Source organism: Marmota flaviventris, chromosome 12, assembly GCF_047511675.1.
Source record: "Marmota flaviventris isolate mMarFla1 chromosome 12, mMarFla1.hap1, whole genome shotgun sequence".
Classification (NCBI taxonomy): Eukaryota; Metazoa; Chordata; class Mammalia; order Rodentia; family Sciuridae; genus Marmota; species Marmota flaviventris.
In genome coordinates, this window is record NC_092509.1 from 78,543,444 (window position 1) to 78,556,850 (window position 13,407).

A 13,407-nucleotide genomic window follows, 5' to 3' on the forward strand; every position below is an offset into this window, starting at 1 on the left:
AGTTGATGGAGGGGCAGTTAGCTGAGCAGTGTTTGGGGTGGGGACTGCTTCAGCCTTTAGGCTAAGGGAGAGCTGATGAAGAGACTGGGTGGGGAAAGCTGCCTGATTAGTTGCTTTTTTCTCTTAGCAAATAAAAAGCCTACTGCCTGCCAAGAACTCTGTGAGGCCTTGGGGATATGGTAATGAGCAAAATGGACATGCAGGGTCCTTGTCCCAGGGAAGCACCTACTGGGGGCTGGGATGATGGTTTGCAAACCTTAAACAGTCCACTCAACTCTTTAGAAATGCGAAGAGGAGAAGACAAAGGTCCAAACTGCCCAGCCTCTGTGGGCAATCAGCAAAGGCTTCTCTGAGTTTCATTGAAACTGAGGACAAGTGGTGAGGCAGACTAGGAGGTCCAGGCCAGGAAACAGCACAGGCACAAGATCCAGGGCAGGCATGAGTTTGAACCCACAGAAAGAGCAACAAGAATCATGTGGCTCAGATGGTAGGAAATGAGGTTAGTGAGAAGGCCATGGGCTGTGCTAAAAAATGTTTTGACCCCAACAGCCATGGGGAAGCCGCTGAAGCACCTTTGTAATAGGTAATGTGGGGCCCAGTGTGATGTATATCCTGTCCTCCAGTTCTGAGCTGAACCCTCATATAGACTAATCTCAGGTGATCACCTCACCAGCTCTGTGAAGATATGATCTCCACCTTATGGAGGAGAACATTTGGAATCCCAGACAGCAATGGTCTGGGCTCACGTATAGAGACCACACCATCCTGCCTCGTGTTCCTAGAGATTCCACCTATGCCCAGATAGACTAGGGGAGACACAAGGAGCCTGGATTTTTCTCTCTGTCCCATCTCTGAGCCCTCTTGGTGACAATATCACTCCTTGAATGCCTAAGGTAGCCCATCCAGAGCTGGGAGGGTAGATGAGGTGGGTCGTGCTCACCCTGGATTCCATTCCCGGCACTACCTCATAAAGTAACTCAACCAGAATGGGGAGAATCATGCCCTGAGGACTTTCAGTGGGAAAAAATCTGCCCCTCCCTACCCACCTGGGGCTGGGCTGGCTTCAGTGCAGATATGCTACCTGCCTGGGCCTGTCTGAACTTCCCTCTTAGACCAAGTAAGGCTAAGAGGGAAGCCGGAAGCCAAAACTGAGTGTGTATTTGCTCTGGAGACCCAAGGGATGCATCAGCAAGGAACTAGAGAGGCCCTAGGAGAGGTGGGCTGAGCCTGTGAGCCTCCTCAGAGAGAGAGGTGTGGCAGGGTGGAAGAGGGTTGCCTGCTGGTTGAGCCCTGAGGGCTAGGCACTTGAGCTGATGCCCTCTGTCTAACTTACTGTCTGCCTTACTTGCAGGCAAATCCTGCCTGGTTGGCGGAATCCCTGTTTTACAGGTGGGAAAACTGATTCATAGAGGCTAAATAACATTTTTAAGATCTCACAGTCAGTAAAGAGAACTGAGATTAAAACCCAGGTTTAGTTGGACGTGATGGTGCATGCCTTTAATCCCAGCTACTCGGGAGTCTGAGGATCACAAGTTCAAAGACAACCTGAGCAATTTAGCGAGATCCTGTCTCAACATTTTTTTTTTAATTTTAATATTTATTTTTTTTAGTTTTCGGCGGACACAACATCTTTGTTTGTATGTGGTGCTGAGGATCGAACCCGGGCCGCACGCATGCCAGGCGAGCGCGCAACCGCTTGAGCCACATCCCCATCCCCTGTCTCAACATTTTAAAGAAGTAGCTCAGTGGTGGAGGACCCCACAGTTCAATCTCCAAAAGAAAAAACAACAACAATTACAACTTCGGTTTGAGTGACTTTCAACTTTTGCATTTTTCATTGAGCTTCAGTAACCAGAGAAGAGCTCACTTACTTCCCCAAGAGTCTCAGAGACTTCTTGGAGGAAGTGACATTAGCAGGGAGCCCCTCCTCTCAGGTGCTTAGTATTCAACAGGAACTCAATAAAGGTTTGGATGAATGAAGAAAAAGTGTCACTGCTGGGTCCTAGGTAGCAGCATGGGTGGGTGGGGGAGGGCTGGGCTTTTGGTTGTAGTATCCATCAGCCATATGGGTTTCTGTTTTTTGTTTGTTTGTTTGTTTGTTTTTGGTACTGGGGATTGAAGCCAGGGGTGCTCAATCACTGAGCCACATCCCCGGCCCTTTTATTTTGTGCATTTTATTAGAGACAGGGTCTCACTGAATTGCTTAGAGCCTCACTGAGTTGCTGTGGCTGGCTTTGAACTCCAGGTGCTCCTGCCTCAGCCTTAGGAGCCACTGGGATTACAGGCAGGCACCACCACACTTGGCCTGTGTGAGTTTATCCATCTCTGGGAGTGACGGACCTTCTAGGCCTTTGCAGTCTCACCTCCACAGCCAGAACTTGTCTCACCTGGCCATGGCCTTTCTTAGCAGGAGCTGCTACCAAGTTCCTAAATGCCTGTGCTCTAAACATGCAGAACATGAAGGGCCTGCTTTTTTTCTTCTTTGTGGTACTGGGGATTGAACCCAGGAGTGCTCTACCACTGAGCTACACCCCCAGCCCTTTTTATTGTTTTATTTTTGAGATAGGGCCTCCCTAAGATGTCAAGGCTGGCCTCAATCTTGCTATCCTCCTGACTCAACCTCAAAGCACCTGCTCTTGATAAAGGAAGGATGTGGCCAGCACAAAAAAGAAAAGAGGTCTGCCTCTGGGATCCCCAGAGGATAGAAAGGGGGGTGCCCTGCAGGGAGGATGTGGGGCTTGCAGTCTGCCTTCACTTTCCTTGCCCCCCACAGGAGCCCAATGGCTCAAATTGGCCAGGGTCAAGTTGCTGGTTGCAGAGATAGGAGTATACCTACACCCCCACATCAGTCTGAGACCACCTCAGCCTTTCCCCTGATGAGGGAAAGCCACATCCATACAAGGTTTGAGTGTGGGGACAGTGTGGATGAGAGGGTCAGGATGTTTGAGTGTCTCAGATTCATTGGTGGGTCAGAGTTGGGGGTGTGGAGATAGGGATCACCTTCAGGGGAAGTGCTGGGTGTTGCTGGCAGGTAGCTTGGTGGTAATTTCAATGAAGTTTCTCAAAAGCCACCTCCCTCTGCTAATGGGAGCTTCCCCAAGACACCCAACCAGATGGGGTGAAGTAATTCAAGAACCTCAGGCAGAATCAGGGTGGTAGCAATCCAGGGGATCCGTGCAGTCTCCAGGGAACCTCTCTCTTTCATATATTTTACATGCTGGGGATGAAACCCAGGGCCTTGTGCATGCTAAGCAAGAGTCTAACCACTGAGCAACACGCCTGGCCCTTCATATACATGTCTCACCTGTAAAAAAGCCGCTCTCCCTCACAGTGTGCTTCTGATGATTAAGTCCAATAGTATATCCTTAGGAACTTTAAGAACTCAAGTGACCTACAAAAACAAAGGGGTATTCACTCATTCCACAAACATCCACTGAGCAATGGATCTGGAGACGAAAATGGAACTCAAATCCAGCCACAGATGTATGTGGCTTGGAGGAGGGGTTGCCAGGTGAGATATGGCCAAGGAGGCAAGGGTTATAATGCAGAAGAGGAATGAGGGGGTGGGGTTGGGGGGAGCCAGGGCACATCTGATGGGAACCACATAAACTGCCTTTTTACTGTATAATTAAAAAGAACCATTACATTTAAAACAAAATTGAGCTTCAGTGCTCAATGTACCTTTCACCTCATAATCTTCATACTAATCTGTATTATCACCCTCATTTTACTTGATAAAAAACCAGGAATACAGAAGTTAAAGTAGTTCTCTGAAGTCACTAAATCTGGTGAATAACAGCTGAACTCTGAACTCTATCACTCTGACTTCAAAAGCTATGTATTTAAACTTCTTTTTAAGAACCCCCTTACTTTGTTCAATTCTCCATTAATTCTTCTTCTTCTTCTTCTTCTTCTTTTTGTACTGGGGATTGCACCCAGGGGTGCTTAATCACTGAGCCACATTCCCAGTCCTTTTGTATTTTATTTAGACACAGAGACTTACTAAGTTTCTTAGGACCTCACTAAGTTGCTGAGTCTGGCTTTGAACTTTATCCTCCTGCCTCAGCCTCCCCAACCACTGGGATTATAAGCGTGTGCCATCATGCCTGGCCAAAAATCCTTTTAAAGCTACATTTTCTTTTTTAGAGAATGTCACCTTTATCTTTCTTTCAGGCAAAGTCCCCAATATCTGTCACTTTTTGTGAGAAGGTATCTGACTTATGAGAGGCCAGAACAGGGTCAGTAGGGCACGAAGAAGGAAGAAGTGATCTGAAAGGAAAGATCTTATGCAGGAATCAGAGTCTAGGATGAACCAGAAATCAGACCCCAGGCCAGGCCCCCTACCTCTACAACTTAGTCTCCAACAGCAAAGAGCCAGGGAAGAACAAGGACAGAACTGATGCTCAGAGAAGTGTCTTGCTTTCTGGTAGCCACGGCTAGTCTTCCTTGTAAAGTTCACTTCCCCCCAGGAAAATTAAGGCACATTTTATCAAGCTGACTTCTGCTGTGCTAACCCTCACCTGGAAGAGAAGACAGGGAGGGCATCCACTCTAGGGGACAAAGAATGTCCCAGAGAGAAGGTCCTGGGGAAGGTAGGCCAGTAAGGATCGGTTGGGCATATGGTAGCAAAGAGCCCTCACCAGAGACTGGGACTCTCTTTAAGGAGAGGTCTGAGGGATGATGGCGTTCTCAGTGTCATCACCAGGGCTCTGTAGCTCTCCTTCAGTGACTTGGGTCACCTTCTGTCCTAACTGCATTTCCTCTGCTAACCTTATAATGACTTACCTCCTTGTCTGCCTTCACCATTCAGCTTCTTTGAGGTAAAACCCCACAACCAAGCACGTGGAGAGGGGGCCCATCTTGAGGACATGGCAAGCCTGCTTCCTTGTGTCTGATTTTAAGTCATATCCCGCTCCAACCAGGTGCTCAGAGCCCTGTGCAGCCCCAAGGCCTGAGCTCCACCCTAATCCCTGAACTTCAGCAATCCCTTTCAGAAGTTGGCCACAAGCCCACTGCTCCCCTGTCTCCCTTGTCAGTTAGGATGACGCTGGAATTCCTGGGTTCTTACACCAGGCCTGCTCTTCCCATCTCTGTTACCTACTGCCCTATGGACACAGGAACAAAGCCTCAGCCACTGTTTAGGGCAAAGGGTACCCTGATAGGATCTGAGTCCCCAAAGAAAGAGGGAAGTGACAAATGTCATTTATCCTCTATCATATGCCAAGCAAAGAAATAGGCTTGGCACATGTTATCTTGTTTAATTGGTTTCCTCATCCTGAGGCGCTTTTTAAAAAAAAATTTTTTTTAGTTGTAATTGGACCCAATACTTGTATTTTATTTATTTTTTTTATGTGGTGTTGAGGATCAAACCCGGCGCCTCACACATGCTAGAAGAGCGCTGTACTACTGAGCCACAACCCCAGCCCTCGTCCTGACGCTTTATTAAAAATATTTTTTTTAGTTGGAGATGGACACAATACTTTTATTTATTTATTTCTGTGTGGTGCTGAAGATCAAACCCAGTGCCTCACACGTGCCAGGTAAGTGCTCTACCACTGAGCCACAACACCAATCTGACACTTTTGATCTAATATTATTCACAGGAAACCTATGTGATGTTTCCAAAATACCACAGGGCTCATTTTGCTGTCCTCCTAAAATTTCTGCAAAGATCAAGTCCCTGCTGTCATCAGGATAATTAAAAAAAAAAAAAAGTCCTTTAACTTGCTTCTAAGGGTCCGATGGGTCCTTTCTATGATTTTTTTTAATGTTTATATATTTATTTTATATATTTATTTTTGGTACTGGGGGTTGAACTCAGGGGTACTTTACCAGTGAGCAACATCCCCAGCAACTCCCCCCAACCTTTATTTATTTATTTTTGAGGCAGGGTCTTGCTAAGTGAGTTAGGACCTCACTAAGTTGGTAAGGCTGGTTTTGAACTTTCAATCTTCCTGCCTTAGTCTCCTGAGTCAGTGGGATTACAGGTATGTAATTGTCCAGGTATAAATGCCTGGCCTTTTTTTTTTTTTTTTTTTGAGTAATTATTTTATTGAAATATAATTAATGGGCTGGGGTTGTAGTTCAGTGGTAGAGCGCTTGCCTTGCATGCATGAGGCCCTGGGTTCGGTCCCCAGCACCACATAAAAAAAATAAATAAAAATAAAGGTAAAAAGAAATATAATTCACATACCGTAAAATTCATTCTTTTTATTTATTTATTTATTTATTTGAGAGAGAGGGGGAATTTTAATATTTATTTTTTATTTTTTTCCGGTGGACACAACATCTTTGTTTGTATGTGGTGCTGAGGATCGAACCCGGGCCACACGCATGCCAGGCAAGCGTGCTACCACTTGAGCCACATCCCCAGCCCCAAATTCATTCTTTTTAAAGTACACAAGTCAATGTTTTTTTTTTTTTAGCTTATTAACAGAGTTGTACAAGCATTCACAATGCTAGAACATTTTAACTACACCAAAAAGAAACCCTGTATTAATTACCAGTCATTCCCATTCCAACCTTTTTCTAGCCTCTGGGCACTAATCTGCTTTATTTCTATGGATTTTTGTATTCTGAACATTTCATATAAACAAATCCTGTAGCACGTGGCTTTTTGAGACTGGTTTCTTTCACCTAGCAGGATGTCTTTAAGGCTCGTACACATTGCAGCACGTATCTGTACTCCATTCCTTTTTGTTGGCAAATAATATTTTATTTTATGGATGTACCACATCTTTGTTATCTTCCATCAGCTGATAGTCCCGTGTATTGGGTTATTATGTTATGAACATTTGTGTAGAAGTCATGAATGTTGGTTTTCATTTTCTTGAGTAGAAGCCTAGGAGTGAAATTGATGAATCATATTGCCACTCTGCTTAACATTTTGAGGAACTGCTAAACATTTTTCCAAAGCATTATACCAGAAATGTATGATGGTGCCCATCCTCACCAGCACTTTTTGTGTGTATGTGGCATTGGGATTGAACCCAGGGACTCTACACTGAGCTACATCCCCCAACCCTGATTTTTTATTTTGAGATAACATCTCCCTAAATTCCCCACTCTGGCCTCAAACTTGTGATCCTCCTGCCTCAGCCTCCCAAGTTGCTGGGATTACAGGTGTACATCACCAAGACCATCTTTTTTTTTTAAATTTTTATTTAAAAAAAAATTTTTAGTGGTTGATGGGCTTTTATTTTCATTTTACTGTTGAGAATTGAACCTCTCACATGCTAGGTGAGCACTCTATCACTGAGCCATAACCCCAGCTCCATCACCTTGTTTTTCTTTTTTTTTTTGATTTTTAAAAATTTATTTTGCATTACAATTCTTCATTCACCATTATACAATGATTTATCATATCTCTGATTATATATAAGGTACGTTGACACCAAATTCACATCTTTATACATGTATTTTGTATAGTGATAAAGGTCTCCTTTCACCATCCATGCTATTCCCCTCTCCCTCCCTTTCCCTCCCACCCCTATTCCCTATCTAGAGGTAATCTTCCTCCCTTGCTCTCCTTTCCAACCCCATTTTGAGTCACCCCCCTTATATCAGAAAAGACATTTGGCATTTTTGGAGGATTGGCCAACTTCACTTAGCATAATCTGCTCTAATGCCATCCATTTCTCTGCAAATGCCATGATCTTATTATTTTTTATTGCTGAGTAATATTCCATTGTGTATAAATGCCACATTTTTTTTTATCCATTCATTCACTGAAGGACATCTAGGTTGGCTCCACAGTTTAGCTATTGTGAATTGTGCTGCTATAAACATCGATGTGGCTGTGTCCCTGTAATATGCTGTTTTTGGGTCCTTTGGGTATAGTCCCGAGAAGAGGAACAGCTGGGTCAAATGGTGGTTCCATTCCCAGTTTTCCAAGGAATCTCCATACTGCTTTCCAAATTGGCTGCACCAATTTGCAGACCCACCAGCAGTGTATGAGTGCGCCTTTTTCCCTGCATCCTCGCCAACACTTATTGTTGTCTTCATAATGGCTGCCACTCTTACTGGAGTGAGATGGTATCTTAGAGTAGTTTTAATTTACCTTGTTTTTCAATTATAGCCATCATGATGAGTATCAGTAGAATTTCATTTTTGTTGTTTTTTGGGGGGCAGGTTGGAGGGAGTTTTGGTACTGGACATTGAACCTAGGGACACTCTACCACTGAATTAGATCCCTAGCCCCCTCCCCCCCTTTAATATTTTTTGGTTGTTAAGTGATCACAATACCTTTATTTTTATGTGGTGCTGAGGATTGAACCCAGTGCCTCACACAGGAGAGGTGAGTGCTCTACCACTGAGTCACAACCTTAGCACCAGATCCTCATTTCTTTTTAATTTCTATTTTGAGACAGGGTCTCCCTAAATTGCTGAGACTGGCCTCAGCTTGTTATCCTTCTGCCTCAGCCTCCTGACTAGCTGGAATTACAGGTGAGCACCATTGCGCCAGCTCCCCAGTGACGAATGATCATGAAACACATTTTTTTCATGTTCTTATTTGCTATCTTCTTTGGAGAACTGTCTATCCAAATCCTTTGCCTATTTTTCAGGGTAAAGGCGGAACACTGGGGATGAACCTAGGGGCACTCTACCCTTGAGCTACTCCCCCAGATCCCACATTTTATTTGGAGGCAGGGTCTCACTAAGTTGCTGAGGCTTGTCTGGAACTTGTGACCCCCTTTCCTCATCATTCCCTTGTACCTTTCCTATGTTACTCACACAGGCTAGAAGGAAATGGCTTCATGACTTTAATTTTTTCATACTTTTAATGATGTATCACCGTCTCTGATGAGCTTTTCCTTCTTGGCCTTTTCTTCCCAGAGGTAGATGTGCCTGATCATGAGGCCACCATCCTGTTTGGCTTTGGCCACCAGCCTCACACAGTTCACTTGGTGTCCCATGCTTTTCGGAACTATCTCCTGAGACAGCTGCCCCTCCACCAGATGGCCCAGCACGAAAAATGAGGCACAGTACTGAGGCATCCCCTCGGGGTCGTAGCCCAGCTCCACCTGCCCCTTCTTCAGGGCGTACTTTCCCTCCATGATGGAGCCTGTCATCACCTGCACTTTTCTCAGGTTCGATGGATGGTTCAAGATCACGGTCAAGTGGTCCCCTACATTAACATCGTGCGTCCAGAAGTAGGACTCATCCAGAGTGTAGGCCTCCCAGGGGAAGTGGACATTAGAAACTGTCATATCTGTGAAAACGGCAGCAGGGGGGTTGTCGGGACCAAAAGGGTCGGTTTCCCGATGGAGCGTGGCCTTTTGGTTGTCATCAAAGGTGGGGTGGGACATCCTGTAATAGAAGAGAAATGGTCTGCAGATGATTGATTTCTCCTGGACCATAAGGGTGCGGAAATGAAGGAGCAGTTTGTCAAGGGGTTTCTCCTGGTGGAAGAGGAGCAGGAAATGGGCCAGCAGTGGGAGGTCCTTGCTGTGGAAGAGTTTGCCAAGGAAGCCTATGTCCGAGAACTCCAGTATCACCCACGGACTGGACTTCATGGAGGCCACCTGTGAATGGATTTGGGTGACAAAGTTGGGGGAACAAAAGACATTGTCCTCGATTAACAGGAAGTAAGTAGAGAGATTTGTGGCAAAGCTCATGAGGAAGGCATGATCCACATTCTGCTTGGAGTACAATTCCTCACGACTGGCCTCATTCTGGGTGCCATTCACAGAGGGATAGACATCAGATGGAGCGTGGATCAGTAGCAACTGCCCTGCCAAGATCTGTGGACTGAAGAGTCTTGAAATTTGGGCAATGGTTTCTTTGAGCCAGAGGAGGTCAGAATCTGCCAGGTGGACCAGTACAGTGAGGTGTTTCTCCTCCTCTGGAGAGGAGGCTTGGTACAGGGAGACCAATGTGTACAGGAGGCCATTCGGAGTCCATTGTGATGCTGAGGAGATCCCCACTGTGAGCCATGCTAAGGAGAGGTAAAATAGGGACAATTATCAGTGTACAAGTGGTAGTGAGGCTTGTCAAAAGAAGTGACCCGGCTATCCCTCTCCTCTATCTATACCCAAAGGACTTAAAAACAGCATACTACAGGGACACAGCCACATCAATATTTATAGCAGTACAATTCACAATAGCTAAATTGTGGAACCAACCTAGATGCCCTTCAATAGATGAATGGATAAAAAAAATGTGGCATTTATACATAATGGAATATTACTCAGCAGTAAAAGAGAATAAAATCATGGCATTTGCAGGTAAATGGATGGAGTTAGAGAAGATAATGCTAAGTGAAGTTAGCCAATCCCAAATAACCAAATGCCAAATGTTTTCTCTGATATAAGGAGGCTGATTCATAGTGGGATAGGGAGAGGGAGCATGGGAGCAATAGAGGAACTCTATTGCTCATGAGAAAGGGGTAGGAGGGGAAAGAAGGGGGCATGGGGTCATTAATGAGGGTGAAATGTGATGGACATTATTATCCAAAGTACATGTATAAAGACACGAATTGGTGTGAATATACTTTATATACAACCAGATATGAAAAATTGAGCTCTAGGGCTGGGGATGTGGCTCAAGCGGTAGCACGCTCGCCTGGCATGCCTGCGGCCTGGGTTCGATCCTCAGCACCACATACAAACAAAGATGTTATGTCTGCCGAAAACTTAAAAATAAATATTAAAAAAAAATTCTCTCTCTCTCTCTCAAAAAAAATTGAGCTCTATATATGTAATAAGAATTATAATGCATTCTGCTGTTATATATAAATAATAAATAAATAAATAAATAAAGTGCAGATGGGGATGTCATTGAGGACCTTCTCTCTTCTCTATGCTATTTCTCATCTTTTTTTTCCTTTGGTAGAGGTGATGTTTATATCATGACTACTCAAAGTGCGGTTCTTAGTCCAGAAATGTGGGCCTCATCTACAAGTTTATTAGACACACAGAATCTTATTTATATATTTATTTTGTAGTTCAAGGGATTGAACCCAGGGGTACTCTACCACTGACCTACATTCCCAGTCTTTTTTGTTGTTGTTGTTACTGGGGATCAAACCCAGGGGCATGCAACCACTGAGCCACATCCCCAGCCCTTTTTTGTATTTTATTTAGAGACAGGGTCTCCCTGAGTGGCTTAGGGCCTCACTAAGTTGCTGAGGCTGGATTTGAACTCAAGATTCTCCTGCCTCAGCCTCCTGAGCCTCTGGGATTACAGGCATGTGTCACTGTGCCTGGCTCCCTAGTCCTTTTAATCTTTTGAGACAGGGTCTCACTGACTTGCCCAAGCAGGCATTGAACTTGCAATCCTGCCTCAGCCTCTGGAGTAGCTGGGATTACAGGCAAGCACCATCGTGCCAAGCTAGACATCCAGAATCTTGCCCTTTAGCTCAGAATTTGCATTTTAACAATAACACCAGGGCTGGGGCTGGGGCTCAGTGGTAGCGCACTTGCCTGGCATATGTGAGGCACTGGGTTCGATTCTCAGCACCATGTATAAATAAATAAAGGTCTATCATCAATTAAAAAAAATTTTAAAAATATTTTAAAAAAATAATAAAACCAGATGATGTATACACATGAGAGTACTAAGCTAAGTGAAGCTAAGTCCCTAAGGGATCCTCTGAATCATTAAACCTTAAAGTTTGAGACATATGGTTTATGTGCTCAATAAATAATAGATATTATTATAGTTATTATGATTTGTTTTGTTTTTTTACCCAGTTCATCTTCTCAAAAGTCTCATTTGAAGACAGTGTATTAGAAAAAGGATTTTCTCTAGAAATCAGGAGCCCAAAGTTCTTGTCCCAGTTGTGCCACCGACTGTGGTCTTCAACAAGTCCTTTCACCTGTATGTTTAGTTCTAAATCCATAAAGCCAAGGGACTTGGACTATGTGATTCTTAGACACACACTAGCCCCCTCCTCCTTTTTCATGGTACTGGGATTGAACCCAGGGACACTCTACCATTAAACTATAACCCCCATCCCTTTTTTTGCTTTTTATTTTGAGATAGCATCTTGCTAACATGGGCAAGTTGACCTTGAACTTGTGATCCTCCTGCCTCAGCCTCCTGAGTTGCAGGGATTATAGGCATGTGCCACTATGCCAGGTTAAGACCCCTTCTGATCCAAATGTTCTCTTATCCAATGATTGCACCACCTTCTTATAAATATTTTATCTTTTTCTCTCCAGTGATTCCAACTTTTTTTCAGTTATGTATTTTATTATTTTTCTACCTAAGCATATAGATAAACTCAACCTCAATTCATTTCTTTTTAATACTTCATACTTTTTTTTTTTTTTTGGTACTGGGATTGAACCAAAGGGTGCTTTACCACTGAGTTACAACCCTGGCCTTTTTATTTTTCATTTTGAGACAGTCTCACTAGGTTGTTTAGAGCTTCACTAAATTGCTAAGACTAGTCTTGAACTTGCGATCCTCCTGCCTCAGCCTCTGGAGTTTCTGGAATTACAGCCATGCACCACTGCATAGAGCCACATAGTCATTCATTCCTAGGTTATCAGTCATAATTGCAAACTCAAATATTAAGTTCCATAAAATAAGGAGACTCATGCTCCTCGTTGTTTACCTAATATAAACAGGTACACTCTTGAAGATGAGAGTAAATACAGTGTAATGTTCAGTAATGTTTTATGTGATTGACATATTTATTCTATATTTATTTATCTTTTCCTTCTTCTCATACTCCTGATAGGTAAATGCCTTGGGGAGTGGGGAGAGAATTGTCTGCCAGATTGAAATACTCCTGCCTTTTCTCCTCCTCTCACTTCCTTCCTCCCTACCTCCCCTACGTTCCTACTTCCTGGTACCATCCTTCCCCTCCTCAACACTCACTCTTTCTTTTGCGCTGGATTTTTTCCAGATATTTGAAGGTGATGGTTTGCCAGTCTTCTAGTGGTCTCTGGGTCTTACGGCTGCTACTGGTCTCCTGGGGCATCGACAAAGGCAAAGCATACACCTCCTTTCTTTAAGAAAAGAAAACGTACCCCGCTTCCAGTGGTGACCCATAAGCTTTTCTAGGGAAAGTGGTGGAGTGGGCCACCTTCTCCAGCATATTTTCGGGATGTCCCAGTCATGAGTCAAAGGATCCAGGGCCCAAGCGGTTTTCATTCCCTCTTTAAAAAATACATGCAGCTTCTTTAGGAACTAATGGGCCCAGATCCATACCCCAATTCTCTTTGGAGCTCCCTGTTCTCTGGTGGAAAGGTATAGGGAAAAGGAAAGCCCAGGTGCTTTGGGGAATCTGCTTGTCCTTGTTGACAGCCACAGTTTAGTCAGAATGACCCTGGCATTTTGCTAGAGGGAATGATTGAAAGGTGACCCTGCTCTCAGGATTAGGGCGGATCCTGCTGGGATTAGGGCGGATCCAGCTACTTTGGAGTTCCGGTTGAGTTCTCGAGGGAGCCCGGAGCC

At 44.4% G+C, this 13,407-nt stretch overlaps 1 protein-coding gene across 1 annotated transcript; it reads right to left on the reverse strand.

The window, feature by feature from the left end:
- Window positions 1-7,334: 7,334 nt before the first annotated feature.
- LOC114100794 (alpha-1,3-mannosyl-glycoprotein 4-beta-N-acetylglucosaminyltransferase-like protein MGAT4E) lies at window positions 7,335-12,931 on the reverse strand. The gene is made up of 3 exons (XM_027945609.2): window positions 12,829-12,931; window positions 8,807-9,937; window positions 7,335-7,375 (listed from the first exon to the last, which is right to left on the reverse strand). Exons 1-3 carry the CDS (start codon window positions 12,929-12,931, stop codon window positions 7,335-7,337), a joined length of 1,275 nt encoding a protein of 424 aa, XP_027801410.2.
- Window positions 12,932-13,407: the final 476 nt, after the last annotated feature.